The sequence below is a fragment of the Phocoena sinus genome, chromosome 2 (assembly GCF_008692025.1).
Source record: "Phocoena sinus isolate mPhoSin1 chromosome 2, mPhoSin1.pri, whole genome shotgun sequence".
In the NCBI taxonomy this organism is placed as follows: domain Eukaryota; kingdom Metazoa; phylum Chordata; class Mammalia; order Artiodactyla; family Phocoenidae; genus Phocoena; species Phocoena sinus.
In genome coordinates, this window is record NC_045764.1 from 110,271,318 (window position 1) to 110,291,361 (window position 20,044).

General features: G+C 41.8%; 1 protein-coding gene across 6 annotated transcripts in view; it reads left to right on the forward strand.

The window, feature by feature from the left end:
• Nucleotides 1-20,044, forward strand: part of AP4S1 (adaptor related protein complex 4 subunit sigma 1) — an 89,196-nt gene that overhangs the window by 36,087 nt on the left and 33,065 nt on the right. For 3 of the 6 annotated variants that reach the window (XM_032624395.1, XM_032624396.1, XM_032624394.1), the window contains 4 exons: nucleotides 1,297-1,504; nucleotides 4,107-4,193; nucleotides 6,106-6,174; nucleotides 10,218-10,229. In XM_032624395.1, the coding sequence (XP_032480286.1) occupies nucleotides 1,367-1,504; nucleotides 4,107-4,193; nucleotides 6,106-6,174; nucleotides 10,218-10,229 (306 nt within the window). In that variant the 5' untranslated portion in view covers nucleotides 1,297-1,366. Of the gene's footprint in view, nucleotides 1-1,296; nucleotides 1,505-4,106; nucleotides 4,194-6,105; nucleotides 6,175-10,217; nucleotides 10,300-15,644; nucleotides 15,768-20,044 lie in introns of those variants that run through there. The other 3 variants (XM_032624398.1, XM_032624397.1, XM_032624399.1) reach the window with 2 other exon arrangements.

Below are 20,044 nucleotides of genomic sequence, written 5' to 3' on the forward strand. Positions count from 1 at the left end.
AGGAAGGCAAAAAATAATATAAAAATATTATCTCATCATCTGTTGCAACTATTCTGTAAAATTATTCCGAGTTTTAAAATTTCGCTTAAGAACTATTGTTAACCTTGGTCTTTTGCACTGATTTTCAAAGATATTACAAAATGTGAATATGATATTGTAAGATTGGCCTGAGACAGCTCTGATGCTCATGATGGAAGAATTGGCCATTGGTCAATCTTGTGTGCTTTTGCATTGATTATTTCAAAAACTATATTAAGTATAAGAATAACAAACATGGGCTTCAGTACAGCTGCGTTTGAAATAAACCCACAAGCATGAATGAGGAGTAGGGGTGTCGTGGATCTGTGCATGCGCTTAGCCTCTGACCTGCATCTCACCCCTGACATACAGTAATCCAGGTATGCTGGGTGCCTTAACATCCGTAAAATTCAGTTTTCTTATCCTTAAAATGGGGATAACAGAAGTCCCTGCCTCAGAAAATTGTGAGAACTGAATAATATATGTAAGTTGCTCAGTACAGAACCTTATAGGACTTGTTACGGGGCCTTGTACGAGGACTTCGACAAATAGTTGATGTTACTACTGCTTTCAACACTAAGGAAAGAAGAGCTTCACTACACATCCTGTCTCCATTGTCCATAGAATAAATTTCATATTCCTTAACATAACTTCTAAAGCCAATTTTATCTTATGCGAGCAGCTCAATTTCCTGTGACCATTCTTCTTGCCCCCTGACCTGCAACCAAAGTGAACTTCCCAGAGCTTTCATACCCCTATTTTCTGTGCCTCAGAGTCTCTCCCTCTGGGTCATTCTTCAAGATCTTGCTTAAATGCCCCTTGTCTGGGAAGCCATTCCCAACTTTCCCATGATGCTCCTTGTCCCTCCCTTTTGTGCACCACAGAAGTATACCTGTCCCAGTTATAACTCGTCACCCTGTACTGCTGTTATTTGTTTACCTATCCAGTACCTTTGCTAGGTGTCATGATCTGAAGATCAGAAATCATTACTTCTTCATCCGTATTCTCCTTCTGGTGCTTGACCCATAGTTGGCACCCAACAAGATTGATGAAACAATTGAATGAATATGAGTAGAACTACTGTAGATACTCAAAAGTGTTTTGGAGGATAACTAAGGAAAATTTATCTTTAGTTATTTATTAAAGTCTCATTTAGTTCACAGGAGTGAAGACCAATGTTATCAGAAGACGTTTTACTTCTGGTTCATCTACAGAACACATTTAATATGATTCTTGAGAAATTTGATCTTGCCTTTCTGTTGTTCTTTTATTCTTCAGGTTCTGGTTACAGCTACCCCTCGCCATAACTTTTGAACTATATTTGGAAAAATACTGGCCAGAAAAAAAAATGATAAAATTTTTCCTCATGGTGAATAAACAAGGGCAGACCCGACTTTCTAAGTACTATGAACATGTGGAGATTAATAAGCGTACGCTTCTGGAAACAGAAGTCATAAAGAGCTGTCTCTCTCGATCCAATGAACAAGTAAGTTTCTGATTCTCTTTGATCTCTGCATTCAACTCAGCAGTGGCAGATTTATTATTACTGAGTCGTGGGGGCCATCGTTTTCTTTGAACTACATTCTTTCAATAGCTATTAGGGAAAATTAACAAATGAAGTGAAATGAAGACTGCCGCATAGCTCTCTTTACATCCCCTTAAGGAAAATAAAAGCAAAGAAAATCAGGAAAAGTCTTGGGTTCATATTTAGGTCAGCATATTTGTCTTATTGCACTATGGAAGTGGCAGCTCAAATTTAAGCCTGCTAATAGACATACCTTTTTTTTTGTTCATATGAATTCAGCCCTTGGAACTCTTAGGAGTGCCTGTAGCAGACGGCTTTCTTTAAGCCAAAAGATGAAGGTCAGATGACCAGTATAGAGGGGAACAGTCAAGACCCACTTTGTGCCAGAGGATAATAACATGATTATCATGTGGAGTGCAGTTTTTTTCTGCTTATCACTTTTATAAATTTACCACCAACGTAATACTGGAACAAGTAATTTAAAAACAAAACAAATTTGATTTGTACTTGTCTTATTATATAGATGGGAGAAATGGAAGTTAAAAAATTCATATGAAACAACAAATCTATCCATTCTGCCAAAATTGAGGTTAAATTAAATCGTTAAAATAATAGTAAACAGGAATTGTAAAAACTGAGTCTACTTTTACAAAGGACTTTAGTTGGAGAATTACTTGGTCTAGGCCCTAAACTTGGAATCCTTGGAAATCACTGAGCAAACTAATGCAAATTCAGAAGGCTTATTTAAATCACCCATTAATTTTGCTAGTTCTCTTTTTCACTGCATATGTAGAAAGGCTGCTCCTGGGAACCACTGGTAAGTCATAAAATATTAAGCTACATCAGTGCTCACAAGTTACGCATTAGAACTGTGTTTCCCTTGGCTTCTAAATTGATTTTCCAGTCAGAACATCTCAGAGTCCTCTTTGAATTACTACTTTGGACTGCCGTGGCACACACTGCTTTATGTAGTTGTCAAAAGAAAACAAAAACTATTAAAGGACTGTGTTAATAGCCACATCCTTTAAGTAAAGGTAAACAAACTGCAGAAGTATTTCTGTTTGAATCTTTCTACATAGGCACTCTACAATTTCATAGTTTTCACTGATAGGTTACCCTCTGAAATATATGCTTTGAAATGAACATACCATTAGATATTTTTGAAGCATTCTAAATTATCTTAGATTTTAAAGGGAACCCACTGGGCTTTTAGCATAATCAGGTACCAAAGTAACACAATCTCAGCTTTTTTAAAAATTTTATCCACAAAGGTGCTTGGATACCTTTTTTTTGAATGTCAGAAACTCCTGAGAGTCTTTGAAAAATGTTCCTCAGTTCTTTCAAATAGATTTTGTTTCCTTGAAAGATCTGACTGAACAGAAATAATACTGGATCTACAATGAACCAAAAGCTGCAGAATGGTCCTGGACTTAATACTTTTATCCTAATGTCAAATAAAAGCCTCAAACGCCTCCATTATATAGATCGTCAAATGGCTTTCCCGTGGAAGAAATGCCATAATCAAAACTTGCAGCTTCGGAAATTCCTTGGCGGTCTAGTGTTTAGGACTCTGTGCTTTCACTGCCAGGGATGCGGGTTCGATCCCTGGTTAGGGAGCTAAGATCCCACAAGCTGTGTAGCATGGCCAAAAAAAACCAAACCAAACCAAACCAAAACAAAACAAAACAACTTGCAGCTTCATTCCCAGGTACATTTGAACACCATAGAGCAACATATCCCAGTGCAAAAAGTCATACCGTTCTTGCTCAGTCACATTTGGTCAAGCGCACCCAAAAATCCAAAGGAAGGGCAACACTGTACCTTCAGCCTGCTGTCCAATTCCTGTCCACCCAGTGCCTTCCTCTCCCCCTTTGTACAATGGCTTTAGGAGAGAGATGAATGGGAAGGGAGTTGTTTCCTCCACTAGTCAGTAATGGTAAGCTAGTTATTAATTCCTATAAAGCAATATTTACAATGGGAGATTTTTGTCTAGTGTCTGCCACACAAAAGCCATCTTTAAATAATTTATAAAAAGAGCCTACATTGATTCTTCTCAAAAAGAAATCAAGATTTTTTCTTTTTTGCATGTGTGTATGCTCTGTATATTTGGCTCTTGAATGACTATCCGATAGTACAAACGGAATCTCTAATTGCTTCCAAAAGAGCCCAGGGGAGATGGAAAGAAGAAAATCTTCTTTATCATGTTGGCTTATTTTCACTTTTGGAGGCAGTCTAAAATGCTGATTATTTAGTAGCCTTTTCTTTGCTGGCTGAGTTCCACACAGAGCCAAGCAAAGGAATAAGAAGAAGTACAGGTGGGAACCCATGTGAACACTCAGACATTTTTCCAAGACCACTTCTCCACCTCCCACTAGAGATGCTTCCAAGCATTCCCCTGAGTACTGTGAGGAGGCGGCCAGCAAAGACTGTGTCACATCTTAATGTTGAATATTTCTAGGAATGTGTTGACAGATACTCAAATCAGAACCTAGAAATTATGCATGCCATTTTGAAGAAATCCCTGTCAGCCACAGGAATTAATGTCTAATTGTGTTTTGTCTAGTGCTCTTTCATTGAATATAAGGATTTTAAGCTGATATATCGGCAGTATGCAGCTCTCTTCATTGTGGTCGGAGTTAATGACACTGAGGTAAGATAATAGAAGAGCTTATGGAAAATACAAGAAAATTAGGAATAACAGTCTGATTTTTTTTTTAATAAATTTATTTATTTAATTTTGGCTGCGTTGGGTCTTCACTGACACGTGCTGGCTTTTCTCTAGTTGCAGTGAGCGGGGGCTACTCTTTGTTGTGGTGCGTGAGCTTCTCATTGCAGTGGCTTCTCTTGTTGTGGAGCATGGGCTCTAGGCACGCGGGCTTCAGTAGTTGTGGCACGTGGGCTCAGTAGTTGTGGCTCACAAGCCCTAGAGCGCAGTCTTAGTAGTTGTGGCTCACGGACCTAGTTGCTCCGTGGCATGTGGGATCTTCCCAGACCAGAGCTCAAACCCGTGTCCCCTGCATCAGCAGGCGGATTCTCGACCACTACACCACCAGGGAAGCCCAACAGTCTGATTTTGATTCCTCCTTAAATTGACATTTTCTTCCCCACTTACCTCCATAACAATTATCTTGACTCTTGAAGGATATTGGTTTTTATCAAGGCTGGGGAAACTGTGTGGAAGAGATAAACCTAGGATATTTTTTGGATTAGATGAGCAATTTGTGGAGAAGCACAAAACCACAGAATGTCTTTCTCGACCCTAAGCAATACCAGTTTCCTGCCCTCATTCTGTGTGGCACAGTGGGGTAGCTTAGCCAAGGGTAGAGGCCAAACAACTGTGGCATTAAACATAGGCTGACATTTCAGAAGGCAGAGCAAACTGTAAATATGATTGTGTTGTAATTACATCTCATCAGATATAGTTCACCTTTTCAGAAATGGTGAGTCCCACATCAATAGCACCTTTGGCCATGGAATCCCTGAAAGGGTATTTAAGATCTAAAATACTTTGAAATCTCAGTTGATTGTTTTTTTATCCATGAACCAAACTTTGAGATGGTTTCCCCATCTTCACAGATGGAAAAGTGATGACATGAAGACCCTGGGGAAAAACAAAACAAAAAAAGAACCTGGCTTCAGCCAGTTGGTGATGAAGTCAGGGAGTAAACCTCAAAACTCTATAATCACCAGACACAATCTGGTTTCAATTCAGCTAGATTCATCATGGACTTTTCAAAAAATCTTAGAGGTTAAGGTTTTCTACATTTCCCCTATTGATAAGCTTCTTTTAAAGAAATAAGTCCTAGAATTATTCTGAATATTTGTCAATAGGAAGCTGCTTTGCTCACATTATCTGTTTACCAAATGCTCTAAAACCTGGTTGATGACTGGGCAGCTCCATGTCTGATTTCCCCAATAGGTCATATTAAAACTAACTGCACCCGGGAATTCCCTGGTGGCGGAGTGGTTAAGAATCCACTTGCGGGCTTCCCTGGTGGCGCAGTGGTTGAGAGTCCGCCTGTCGATGCAGGGGACGCGGGTTCGTGCCCCGGTCCGGGAGGATCCCACATGCCGCCGAGCGGCTGGGCCTGTGAGCCGTGGCCGCTGAGCCTGCGCGTCCGGAGCCTGTGCTCCGCGACGGGAGAGGCCACAGCGGTGAGAGGCCCGCGTACCGCAAAAAAAAAAAAAAAAAAAAAAAAGAATCCACTTGCCAATGTAGGGGACACGGGTTCGAGCTCTGGTCTGGGAAGATCCCACATGCCACGGAGCAACTAAGTCCGAGTGCCACAACTACTGAGCCTGCACTTTAGAGCCCGTGAGCCACAACTACTGAGCCCGCATGCCACAACTACTGAAGCCCATGCACCTAGAGCCCGTGCTCCGCAACAAGAGAAGCCACCGCAATAAGAAGCCCGCACACCACAATGAAGAGTAGCCCCCGTTCGCCGCAACTACAGAAAGCCCGCACACAGCAACAAAGACCCAACGCAGCCAAAAAATAAATATTTTTTTAATAAATAAATAAAAATAAAACTAACTGCACCCTTCCTTTTTTATTTCAGAATGAGATGGCAATTTATGAATTCATCCATAACTTCGTGGAAGTTTTAGATGACTACTTCAGCCGAGTGGTAAGTCTAATGACTAAAACATGGTTTTCGTCCTTAGCTCAATTTCCCAGAAATGGGTCTATGTCAAAAATATGTGTTAATGGGCCTCCCCGGTGGCGCAGTGGTTAAGAATCCACCTGCCAAGGCAGGGGACACGGGTTCGAGCCCTGGGCCAGGAAGATCCCACATGCCACGGAGCAAAGCCTGTGCACCACAACTACTGAGCCCACGTGCCACAGCTACTGAAGCCTGCACGCCTAGTAGAGCCCGTGCTCCACAGCAAGAGAAGCCACCACAATGAGGAGCCCCCGGTCACCACAACTGGAGAAAGTCCACGTGCAGCAACAAAGACCCAACATAGCCAAAAATAAATAAATAAATAAATTTATATATTTAAAAAAAATGTGTTAATATAGAGCTTTAATGTGTAAAACTTAAAAATCAAATGACGCCAAATTTTCATTACCTTTCCTTCTAGCTCATCCAACGTGTTAGAAACCTACGTGTGTCTTAGATCTTTATAAAGAACCAGTTCTACAAGACTAAGAACCTCTTGTGTCTTTCTCTCAATTAAGATATTTTGCTATCGAACTTCCTCTCTCTTCTCTTCTTTCTTCTGCTTCCCCTCCTAGGACACCAGGACCCTTTTAGTTTAAGAATCATTTCCATCCAAACCCTTGCTTTGAGGATCAAAACCAAGGCCCCTTAAGGAATACATGAGTTCCTTTCCGGCAGTCCTTTAACAGTTGTACTGAAATGTAATTTAATAACATACAGTTCACCCATTTAAAGTGTATAGTTTTTAGTATGTACCCAGAGTTGTGTAACCATCACCACAATCAAGTTTAAAATATTTCATCACCCCAGAAAGAAACACCATACCATTTAGCATTTCTCTCCCAATTATCCCCTCCACCTGCTCCAAGCACTAGGCAATCTTCAGTCTACTTTCTGTCTCTATAGGTTTGCCTGTTATAGACATTTTATATAAATAGAATTATATAAAGTACAATAAAATATGGTCTTTTGTGACTGGCTTTTTTAATTTAGCATGTTTTCTAGGTTATGCTGATCACGTTGTAACATATATCAGTACTTCTTTTTTTATATAAATTTATTTATTTATGGCTGCATTTGGTCTTTGTTGCCATGCACGGGCTTTCTCTAGTTGTGGCGAGCGGGGGCTACTCTTCGTTGTGGTGCGCAGACTTCTCATTGCGGTGGCTTCTCTTGCTGTGGAGCCACAACTCTTCGTTGTGGAGCACGGGCTCTAGGTGCACGGGTTTCAGTCCGGCAGGCGGACTCTCAACCACTGCGCCACCAGGGAAGCCCTGGCAGACTTCTTTACAGGGCAATCGACTAGCCTGTTTTCATTGCCTTAGTGCAGTTTGTTCTTAGAGTGTGGTTCCTGGACCAGCAGCATAATTATTACCTGGGAACTTGTTAGAAGTATAAACTCTTGGCCTACCCCAGACTACTGAATCAGAAACTCTGGGTTGAGGCACAGCAAACTGTGTTTTAACAAGCCTTCCATGTGATTCTGATGCATGCTTAAGTTTGAGAACCACTGCCTTAATGCATGAGGCTTGCTGTCAGCTATTTCCTAATTCAGCGGTTGGAGCTGGGCAGCTGCCTAGTGGCCTGCGACATGGTAGTGCCTCTAGCTAGGAAGGGATTGGTGCCCTCCAAAGCTGAAAGAGCAAGAGGTCTGGCCATTCCAGAGACTGGCCTTGCAGGGACAGGGGGCATTGGGTCTGGTTTTAAAATCCATCTTCTTGGGCTTCCCTGGTAGCGTGGTGGTTGAGAGTCCGCCTGCTGATGCAGGGGACACGGGTTCGTGCCCCGGTCCGGGAGGATCCCACATGCCATGGAGTGGCTAGGCCCGTGAGCCATGGCCGCTGAGCCTGCACGTCCGGAGCCTGTGCTCCGCAACGGGAGAGGCCACAACAGTGAGAGGCCCGCATACCGCAAAAAAAAAAAAAATCCACCTTCTTACTGATTGCTTGGGGAGAGCACTATAGACCAGCACTTTCTGTCCAATAGAACTTCCTGCAGTGATAGAAATGTTCTCTATCTGTGCCATCCAATGTGGTAGGTGCTAAGCCACATGTACCTCTTGAATATTTGAAATGTGATTAGTGTAAATGAGGAATTGAAATTATAATTTTATTTAATTTTAATTGATTTAAATCACCACGTGAGGCAGGTGGTTACCATACGGACAGCATAGCTGTAGTTCCGGCTTATCTCCTGATGACCACTTTCTTAGACAGACTGGTTGCAAGTCAGGGTCTGTGATTCAGAGCTGGCCATGGTTAGTCACTTTAAGGGAACACCTATCAAGAAGAATATAATTTCCCAAAATAGCAATGTTTTAAACCTGGGAGAATAAAGCGTGGGTACAGGCACTATCATTGCTAAGGTTTTAAAAATTATTATATTCGGTAACTAAGAATACATAGCAGGTTGCTGAATTTTAGCTGTTATTCTAGGGAGAGAGTCAGTGACCACATAAACCACAGAAGTAAAGATTAGAATTTAATTTAAGCCAGGTGATTATACAGGACTTGGAGAGTACTAAGGGATGACCCGGTTTAGGATGACAGTAGCAAAAAGAAGAAAAAGAGGAGAGAGAAGAGAACCCTGGGAAAGAAAATAGAATCTGTCCCACTCATGGAGAATGCCTTGTCATCTAAGATTTATTTTTAGGTTTGTGAGTTTTAAACAGTTTTTCTGGGGCTATTTTTAATCTTAGAGTTTCCAAATCTTAAATTTGGAGATCAATCTCATGCTGTCTGAGCTGAAAGAAGCATCTTAACATCACGTTTCAAAACAGAAAGCCAGCCCAGTTAGCTTCAAAAGAGGCAGTTTTGCAAGAGATGAGGGCTTTTGCTGTTGAGGAAGTGGGATCAGAGTTGTCAGTGCTGCAGTTGACAAACCTTAAGTCCTTTCAAAGATGAATTTAGCGCTTTCATCTTTTCTCCATCTATGACTTTTTCAGGACATAAACTTGTTCATTAAAAAAAATTAAAAATACATATGAGCAAAAAGAAAGGGTAGATCATCAGTGAGCATGCCGTTTATTGATACATACTGTTAGGTACATTGCCTTTTAGGCTTTATGTATCTGTATCTAACTATATCTATATCTGTCTACATATATACAGGGGATAATGCTGTATATACCATTTTATGACTAGCTTTTTTATTTTTATTTATTTTTGGCTGTGTTGGGTCTTTGTTGCTGTGCACGGGCTTTCTCTAGCTGCGGTGAGCAGGGGCTACTCTTCGTTGCGGTGCATGGGCTTCTCATTGCGGTGGCTTCTCTTGTTGTGGAGCACGGGCTCTAGGTGCGTGGGCTTCAGTAGCTGTGGCTCGTGGGCTCTAGAGTGCAGCCTCAGTAGTTGTGGCGCACGGGCCTAGTTGCTCCGCGGCATGTGGGATCTTCCCGGACCAGGGCTCGAACCTGTGTCCCCTGCATTGGCAGGCAGATTCTTATCCACTGCGCCACCAGGGAAGCCCCAGACTAGCTTTTTTATTTAACAGTATGTCGGGACTTACGTACCTATGTCATCATTTGTGGATTTGCTATAATTTATTTAAGTAGTCCCCCCTTGATAGACACTTAGCTTGTTTTCAGCAATTTGCTACTATAAATAACATTACCCTGAATATGCTGTCACACATCATTGTGCCGTTATTTAACTGTTCCCTTAGGAGAGACTTCTAGAAGTAAAACTGATGGATTCAAACTTTGTGCACATTATTACGATTTTGTATATACCTATCAAATTACCTATGATCTGTAAAGGTTGAATTAGTTTATTCCCTCTACACTCTAAAGGTGAATTGTTCTAGCCTATAAAAGTTCTCTAAACTGCAGCCTATTTCGTTTTTTTAAATCACTGTCCCAAACTCAGGGCCTTCCCGCACTCAGGCTTCTCCCTACAGAGCAGCCTCTCCCACCTGCTTTCAGGCTGGCAACCAGAGCAGGCGCTGTCTCTGCTAAGTGCATTGTGTCCCAGTGTCTCCTTCTCATCCTTGGACTCTTTTCTCTTTTCCAGAGTGAATTAGATGTATCCTTTTTCAATGCTGTGAACCAAGTTTTCCATAGTACTTGGCAAAGAACAGGCTAGTCTTGATCAGGTAAGTGCCATGGAGCAGGAAACCAATTCAGCCAAATCCAGAATTCAGAAAGCTAATCATCAGCCGCTCTGACAAGACAGCCGGAGGTACAGGTGCTTTGCAGAAACCCTCCACCCTTTTTCACAAAGACGATTCTTGTACTTTTCAGACAGGGCAATGCTATGGTGTAGTTAATAATCACTCATATATTAATTTAACTTTTGCATATGAATAGACTTTTGCAGAATTTAAATAACACAGCCAGAAAGTGCTTGGGCCTCCTAGAGAGAATGGATTTCCATAGCTCTAGGTATAAATCTCCAGAAATTCCCCACATGATCAGAAGAAGGCCTTCAGGGATGATAAACTGGAAGGTTAAAGAAATTGCCTGGCTTGTATTCATCTCCTTTTATAGCAGAGGAAGCTCTCCTTTTCTTCTCTTCTCCTTTTTAAATCAAAGTATCCAAGGGCCCCAAGAACAAGCATGATTTACTTAGAATGTTGCAGGCCTGCGGATTTGGGCAGGAGCCCACTGGGCTTTGTGTCAGTGCTCTGGAGGCAAGTTGTCTTTTAAGTTAATCTTTACTTCGGAAATCTGCTTACCACTTGAACGCAATAAATAGGTGTCCTTTGAGAAAACATCAGGCTTGAATCTGAAATAGTAACATTAATTATAACAAATATATATTAATTATAACATGTTTACGTGTGTGTATACACACATGCACATACACACACACACACACACACATACACACACACACACATACATACACACATACACATTAGATACCTATGCCCAGAAACAGTATGCCAGTATATTCTGGGGAAATGGCCATTTACCTTTTACTATTGATAGAAAATGTCATGTTGATAAACTTGATTTGCAGGCTGTATTTGAAGCCTCTTTAAATCAGTTGGGGAAATCTGAGTGCCCTCTAGTGGTGAGTGACCTAAATCTGTGGTCCTTTTGACCTAGGAGACCCAAGACCAGGCTGTATATTAGGGTGTATTTTTATTCAGCATGTCACATTCCATTTTAACTAAGTCCTTTAAAGCAATTCAAAATAAATCTCTTCCTCCTTGTACAGGGTAATAAGAAAAATGACTTTTGATTTAAGAAGTCATCAGGAAGACAGCAAAAGCTAATAGACATTTTACTGGGAATATAGATACCCAAGTTTTGCTTTCATTGCTGCTACCAACTGTCTGTGTGTATCAGACAAGACACATAACCCCCTCATCTCAGAATGATAGAATTAAACTAGAAGAGCCTTAACACCCTCTCAGCCTTAATGTTTGATGTTGCCATGACTAGGTAACTGAGCTATCTTACACCTAGAACAGGATGGGAAAGTCTTATAAGTCTAGATATTCAGAGAAGTAAAGTGAATCAGATATAGTAGGATGTGTATTATAGTTGGACTCAGTGTGTTGATGTGTCTTATATACTGACTAGGTGTTTATTAAAAGTAGAGATGGGTTTGTCTTTGTATCCCTCTAGTGTATGGCATAGGTCCATGTAATGAACTCCAGCATTCTTGTTTGAATTTAATTTTCACACCAAAGCACACAATTTTCATCCTTACCCTGCATTTTACTTAGTTTCATTTTTGCCTTCTTTTCCTCTCTGATCAACTTATATATTCCTGTTCTTGGGAAATAACTTAGGCACATCCACCTGACAGATTAGGAATTTTGCATAATTTAGAGAAGGGAACTAAATCTCTGCTGACCTGGAAGTGTATGTCTGTGCTCAAGCTGTAAATTCACGTGGCCCTCTCATGGTCTAAAAGTGCAGCAGGGGGCAGGGCAGGCAGGGCATGGGGCACCTCTCTTCTATTGAGATTCTGAAAGAGTTTCTACCCTCAGCCATCTGAAAAAGGTCAAATTACAAACCCACGACTCTATTCTGTCTCATACATAGTTTTTTTTTTTTTGGCCGGGCTGCGCAGCTTGCAGGATCTTAGTTCCCCGACCAGGGATTGAACCCAGGCCCCGGCAATGGAAGCTCGGAGTCCTAACCACTGGACCTCCAGGGAATTCCCCACAGTTCTGTTTAACTGTCACGTTGAAGAAGTCCAGGGAAAACTTTACACATCAGTTTCTTAACAGTAAGACAAGGGAGCCTTTTAGAGGTGTGGCCTCACAGACAGACCGCATCACCACCCGGTAGCATGTAACCAGGAACCTGCCAGAGCAGCTAACATTGTGCCAGGGAAGCTTCCTTAGGCCTTGAAAGGTTGGACCAGCAGCTGATATAATTGCAACTTGGAACCGATTCTCCCAACACTCAAGAGCACATAACCTTTGTGTTTGCTCAGATTAAGGAAGCCTTCCACATCCGTCTGCTTGGAACAGACACGATTTAAGGCTCAGTCTTGTTGCAGCAACAGGAAGGTGGGAGTCCAAACCTTATGGAACTCCCAAGAAGCCCTTTACTCGCAGTCTTTCTCAAGAGACTTTACCACCCTGAAGCCTTTTAAGAAGGGAGCAGTTTTCCAGAGCCTGTAGGGTTAGACATTGGGAAATTCAATGCATTGTTTACATTTTTCCCTAGTATGGGCTTGTTCTACTTCTAAGAAGACTAACGTCACAGAGCAAGGCAGATGGGTTATTAAAAAGAAATGACATAAGCTCAGGAAATCAGGACAGAAATTCTGGTTTGTTGAAAACCCTCTACTAAGTGGAAACTCTCTGTTGCAGAGCAGTCTCAAGTGGGGCGGCCTGTACCCCGGGGACTAAGCACATCAGGACCTAAACCATTCACGTGCGCTGAAGCAGCCCTGGCACCCTCTTTACATTCCACTTCACCCGCAGGGCTGAAATGTTGCCTGAGGACTTCTGTCGGGAAAGTTTGCCCTTCCTCATACTTTGGTAGACTTAAGACTTCAAATTCCACGAATTAAGATAGTTTTTAGGAACGAATGGATGAGCTTCTCAACATGTGCTCAGCTCCAGAGCCCCAGGTTTGCCGAATTCTCCAGACAATTCAAAGGAGCAATCGAATCCCCTTCTGCTAAATAGTCAGAGGATGGCACCCATGAACAGCGCTGTGTAGAAGTCCAATTCCTCCCCAGTTCAGTGCACAGCTAATGTATGTGAAGGCACCAAAACCCTTGACACCCCTTTTGGTATTTGGTGGCCTTAAAAAGGCTTAAAGACTTGGTTAATTTTGGCTAGAATGGAATGCAGCAGTACTGTCTTCAGACCCAGACAACCAGGGTCCCCTTCCTGGGCCCTGTGCTTTAGAGGACCCTACTCTAGCTCTCCTTCAGCAGCACCCCTCTCCATGGGGTAAGGATGCTTACCCAGAGCCGGCAGGGCCCCCCATCCACTCCTTGACCACCCTCCAGCACCTGGGTCCCCAGAATTTAGCGGGTACCTGGTCATCCCAGTGCCTGCTGCCAGGGCCTATGCAGGTCTCTTTACCACCCCAGGACTGGAGGCAGGAATAATAGAGAGGCTGGGATGGTAAGGGGGGTATTCCACATGCATGCCTGGGAGGAAAAGCCAGGAACAAGCTGGGGTTTCTATTTATATTCTTGTGCCCCCTCCCTGACAAATATAGGATAGCTCTAGAATCCAGAATGTTTTCTTCATTCAAAAATATCTTAAAAAAAAATCTTTAGAACACTCATGTTTTTACTTTGTAAGTCCTTAAAGTCCAAAAGCTTGAGCAATTAATTCTAGAGCCTAAAAGCTCATATGCGTAATGTGAAACATGCTCTCTTTACTGAAGTTGAGGGTGGGCGAGTAGGAAGGGCCTCCATCCTCTTGCACTCTCTATGACTCAGCTAGTTATCTACCAGGGTGTGCCCTGGAAGACTAAAAGCACCCAGCCAGCAGTAAGAGCACCGCTAAGATTTGCAGCCAGGCCCTCATCAGGCCCCAGGCCCAGTAGGGGGACGTCTATTTGTCGTTCCTTCATTACTTTCCTAAAATCCCAAACACCTTGAGAGGTCCAGAAACTAGAACAGGGCTTCTCCAAATAGGAGATAATTTCAGCCTGACTTAGTGAGAAATCACAAAAGTAACTGTTCAACTAGGGGCTATGGAAATACTGACAAGAGGACCAAAGATATTCTCTAGGGAAACCATCCAACACTGAAGTGGCAGCTTCTAGAGGAACTGAAATTTTCTCGATGCTCTCTCAGAAAGTTAAAATAATTAATTGTTATTACAAAAGGATTTCTTTTGAGGTATGGTGGAGCATGTGACTACATCAGGAGTAGCTTGATCATATCAGAAAGGAGTAAACTAGCTTTCCTCTCCCCGAAGGTTACTTTTGGAGTCATAGGGTTTGACTGCTTTGGAGTTGGAAGAAAACTACACAATCATCAAGTTAAAATCTCACTTTTTAGACAAAGAGGCTGAGGCTCAGAGACCGATACCAGTTCTGTCCCAGAGTAGCTCTATGGATTGATTGTTCCAAACTACAGAGCTACTTTGGCACAGAGCTGGTACTGGTTTCCAGAGCCTTTGATTCTAGGGCGACAAATGTGATTTAAGATTAAATTTGACATACTTTTTGAAAATTCATAATCATCTGGAGTAGATTGTAGCAAATTAGTCTCTAAGAAAACATTTATAAAGTGCCTGGCACCATGCTGTCTTGGTGTTTCCTGAATTAGGGAAGAAGTTTTAGAGAAACCCTGGTCTTCGGTTGGAGGAGTCATAAATATTGCAAAATTTTGAAGCGAATACCTGAATGTCTTGATAAGAGCATGCTTTCCAAAAGTGACGTTCACGTCAGAGATTTCTAAACATCTTTTCCTTTTGAAAATATGTCCATTGAAGCAGGGCTGCAAGAGAAGAGAGCAGGCCCCTGGGCCCAAGGGAATGTGTGCAGCTGGTCCAGTCTTTGGGAAGGGCAGGCAAGGAGGGGTAAGGGGACCACAGCCCTCACCAGCATGAGAGTTCTAGTCAAGTCATGAGTGATGAGTCTCAGAATTATGAAGTCTCCAAGAGAGTCAGCCATTCACCTGGGAAAGGGATGTGAAAGTTCCAGATGAAACAGTTCTGCCTTCCAGGCCATTTTGGCCCTCCCTAGCCTTAGCCATCTCTCTATATCCTTCAAGTGTGTTTCTGAGTCCTTTAGGTGCCATATTCATCCCCTGCTATTCCTCCTATCCCTCCCTCCAGGTCCCTCTGCCTTACCCCCACTCCTTCTGTTCTAGGCTTCTGGGTTCTGTTTTACTCAGGAATAGTGGCAGCAAGCTATGAGAAGCAACAGAGAATCTGGGGAAAAAAAACAAGAGAATGACAGGCTCATTGACCCCAGTGCTGACTGGTATTTGTGTAATTTTACATAAACCTATATAAACTTAAAAAAAATTACACTGGGATGTCTTTGTTGCTCTCAGAATATGAATGGATCTTTCAGGAAAACCTACTTAACAACAACAATAAAAAAACACTCCTTGGGGCTTCCCTGGTGGCGCAGTGGTTGAGAATCTGCCTGCCAATGCAGGGGACACGGGTTCGAGCCCTGGTCTGGGAAGATCCCACATGCCGTGGAGCAACTAGGCCCGTGAGCCACAACTGCTGAGCCTGCGCGTCTGGAGCCTGTGCTCCGCAACAAGAGAGGCCGCCATAGTGAAGAGGCCCATGCACCGCGATGAAGAGTGGCCCCCGCTCGCCGCAACTGGAGAAAGCCCTCACACAGAAACGAAGACCCAACACAGCCAAAAATAAATATAAAAATAAATGAATAAATAAAAGATTACTATTAATAAAAACAACAAAAAAAACCCACTCCTTTTCAGTGACCTAATTAACTAAAGGCCATACTAAGCCTAAAAGTGAACACAAGACTATTACCAGGAGAGTATATCCAGAACTATGCAGAATCTTCATGATAATCTTCCATACAGTAGCATGTGATTTTCAGTGGGAAATGTGAACACATTGGCCCTTTGCAACTTATCTAATTCCGTGGGCAATTGAGTTAAAGTATAAAAAAAAGAGAACACGTTTTTTCCCCACCGTACTTAAAGAACTTTTTTTTCTTTCTTTCTCTCTGTCTCTCTCTCTCTCGCTACGTTGGGTCTTCATTGCTGTGTGCGAGCTTTCTCTAGTTGGGGTGAGCAGGGGCTACTCTTCGTTGCAGAGCACAGGTTCTAGGCACGTAGGCTTCAGTAGTTGTGGCTCTCGGGCTCTAGAGTACAGGCTCAGTAGTTGTGGCGCACGGGCTTAGATGCTTATGGCATGTGGGATCTTCCCCGGCCAGGGATCAAACCTGTCCTGTGTCCCCTGCATTGGCAGGTGGATTCTTAATTACTGCACCACCAGGGAAGTCCGAGCTAGGATCTTAAAAAAAAAACAAAAGAAAAGAAGTCAAATAAGAAGACAAGGGATCTGAGGCCAAAATCTAGAATTAGAAAGTTTAGTTTCTAGGCTGGGCTCTTCCTTGGAATTGCTTTTGAGGTCCCATTAGAATGTATGTTGCTCAGTTTTCTCTTATTAAAGGAGAACTAGACCACCACAGTGGTGTTAAAATACCATGATGAAAAAGTGCTTTATGATCCAGAGATCAAAATTCCAATGTATGAACCAGAAACATTTCAATCACTCTAAGTAAAAAATTGATTTCAAGTGGCACTAATATTACTGAGGTCCTACTCTGTTCAGCTCCAATCCACATTACATAGAAATTCAGAAAGGCTCTAGGTTTCCGGGTTGGGAGAAAGTGGGGCTTTATGAATCTGTTCTTTAAGAGGCTCTTTCTAGTTCATATCAGCTCCAACCTTAGGGTGCCCATGAAGGTAAACAAGTTTCCTCAAGGATCTTTAAGTCAGTTGAATTCAGTAAAACCTAAGGTTGGACCCTCTTAAACTAGTCATTCTCAGCTCATCACCTTAATAGACCAACAGCTTGTGCCTTTCTTGCTTCCTCCTATTCCAAATGTCAGGGCTAAAGTGTGTTTGCCTCTGCTTACTGCCACGGGACTTGGCATATAGGGCATTTTTTGGTCCCCGCTCACCTGGCTTGTAGCCCAAATGCCATTACTCTTGGCTTTTCCAGTGAGCACAAGTAACTCGTTAACCAAATCAAGATGTGAACAACAGCTGGATTCTTATTTTCAAGGAGCCACATGATTCCAAGGGGAAATCAGTTTTCAGGCTTTTGCCTCACATTGGATTTGGTCTGTGGTTTCCCTTTACAGTGCCAGAAAGTTGCATGATTATTAGAGGTTTCAGCCAGATACTCAGATAGACAGGCAGTCACATGCCCACAGTACCAAATGCCCTCACTGAGCAATTCATGTTTCCAGGATGTTGGGAAATTCAGGCTTGCTGAAGGACCTTGTCCTTGCATTGTGAGGATGTCAGTGGTTGATATGATTCAGCAGTAAATTCTAATCTGAATTGCAAAACATTGAGCTAGTTGTTCAAGGGGACATCTGAATTGCTGACCATATTCTTGCCAAAGATGGAGCAGTCTTCAGAGCAGCCTGATCCCTGCATCGATTCAAATAGAATAGATTAAAATGAGATCTCCTTCTACCTCAGAATCACCCTGGATGGGTTGACATTTTCAAAGGCACTAGGCTTTAAACAACAAGGTCCTATTGTATAGCACAGAGAACTATATTCAATATCCTATGATAAACCATAATGGAAAAGAATATTTTATTTTTTTTTTTTTTTTTTTTTTGTTTTCCCTTTTATTTATTTATTTATTTATTTATTTTTTTTTTTTTAAACATCTTTATTGGGGTATAATTGCTTTACAATGGTGTGTTAGTTTCTGCTTTACAACAAAGTGAATCAGCTATACATATACATATGTTCCCATATGTCTTCCCTCTTGCGTCTCCCTCCCTCCCACTCTCCCCATCCCACCCTTCCAGGCTGTCACAAAGCACCGAGCTAATATCCCTGTGCCTTGCGGCTGCTTCCCCCCAGCTATCTACCTTACTACGTTTGTTAGTGTGTATATGTCCATGACTCTCTCTCGCCCTGTCAAAACTCACCCTTCCCCCTCCCCATATCCTTAAGTCCGTTCTCCAGTAGGTCTGCGTCTTTATTCCTATCTTACCCCTAGGTTCTTCATGACATTTTTTTCCCTTAAATTCCATATATATGTGTTAGCATACGGTATTTGTCTTTTTCTTTCTGACTTACTTCACTCTGTATGACAGATTCTAGGTCTATCCATCTCATTACAAATAGCTCAATTTCATTTCTTTTTAAGGCTGAGTAATATTCCATTGTGTATATGTGCCACATCTTCTTTATCCATTCATCCGATGATGGGCGCTTAGGTTGTTTCCATGTCCTGGCTATTGTAAATAGAGCTGCAATGAACATTTTGGTACATGACTCTCTTTGAATTTTGGTTTTCTCAGGGTATATGCCAAGTAGTGGGATTGCTGGGTCATATGGTAATTCTATTTGTAGTTTTTTAAGGAACCTCCATACTGTTCTCCACAGTGGCTGAACCAATTCACATTCCCACCAGCAGTGCAAGAGTGTCCCCTTTTCTCCACACCCTCTCCAGCATTTATTGTTTCTTGATTTTTTGATGATGGCCATTCTGACTGGTGTGAGATGATATCTCATTGTAGTTTTGATTTGCATTTCTCTAATGATTAATGATGTTGAGCATTCTTTCATGTGTTTGTTGGCATTCTGTATATCTTCTTTGGAGAAATGTCTATTTAGGTCTTCTGCCCATTTTTGGATGGGGTTGTTTGTTTTTTTGTTATTGAGCTGCATGAGCTGCTTGTAAATTTTGGAGATTAATCCTTTGTCAGTTGCTTCATTTGCAAATGTTTTCTCCCATTCTGAGGGTTGTCTTTTGGTCTTGGTTATGGTCTCCTTTGCTGTGCAAAAGCTTTGAAGTTTCATTAGGTCCCATTTGTTTATTTTTGTTTTTATTTCCATTACTCTAGGAGGTGGGTCAGAAAGGATCTTGCTGTGATTTATGTCATAGAGTGTTCTTCCTATGTTTTCTTCTAAGAGTTTGATAGTTTCTGGCTTTACATTTAGGTCTTTAATCCATTTTGAGCTTATTTTTGTGTATGGTGTTAGGGAGTGATCTAATCTCATACTTTTACATGTACCTGTCCAGTTTTCCCAGCACCATTTATTGAAGAGGCTGTCCTTTCTCCACTGTACATTCCGGCCTCCTTTATCAAAGATAAGGTGTCCATATGTGCGTGGGTTTATCTCTGGGCTTTCTATCCTGTTCCACTGATCTATCTTTCTGTTTTTGTGCCAGTACCATACTGTCTTGATTACTGTTGCTTTGTAATATAGTCTGAAGTCAGGGAGCCTTATTCCTCCAGCTCCTTTTTTCGTTCTAAAGATTGCTTTGGCTATTCGGGGTCTTTTGTGTTTCCATACAAATTGCGAAATTTTTTGTTCTAGTTCTGTGAAAAATGCCAGTGGTAGTTTGATAGGGATTGCATTGAATCTGTAGATTGCTTTGGGTAGTAGAGTCATTTTCACAATGTTGATTCTTCCCATCCAAGAACATGGTATATCTCTCCATCTATTTATATCATCTTTAATTTCTTTCATCAGTGTCTTATAATTTTCTGCATACAGGTCTTTCGTATCCTTAGGTAGGTTTATTCCTAGATATTTTATTCTTTTTGTTGCAATGGTAAATGGGAGTGTTTTCTTGACTTCACTTTCAGATTTTTCATCATTAGTATATAGGAATGCCATAGATTTCTGTGCATTAATTTTGTATCCTGCTACTTTACCAAATTCATTGATTAGCTCTAGTAGTTTTCTGGTAGCATCTTTAGGAT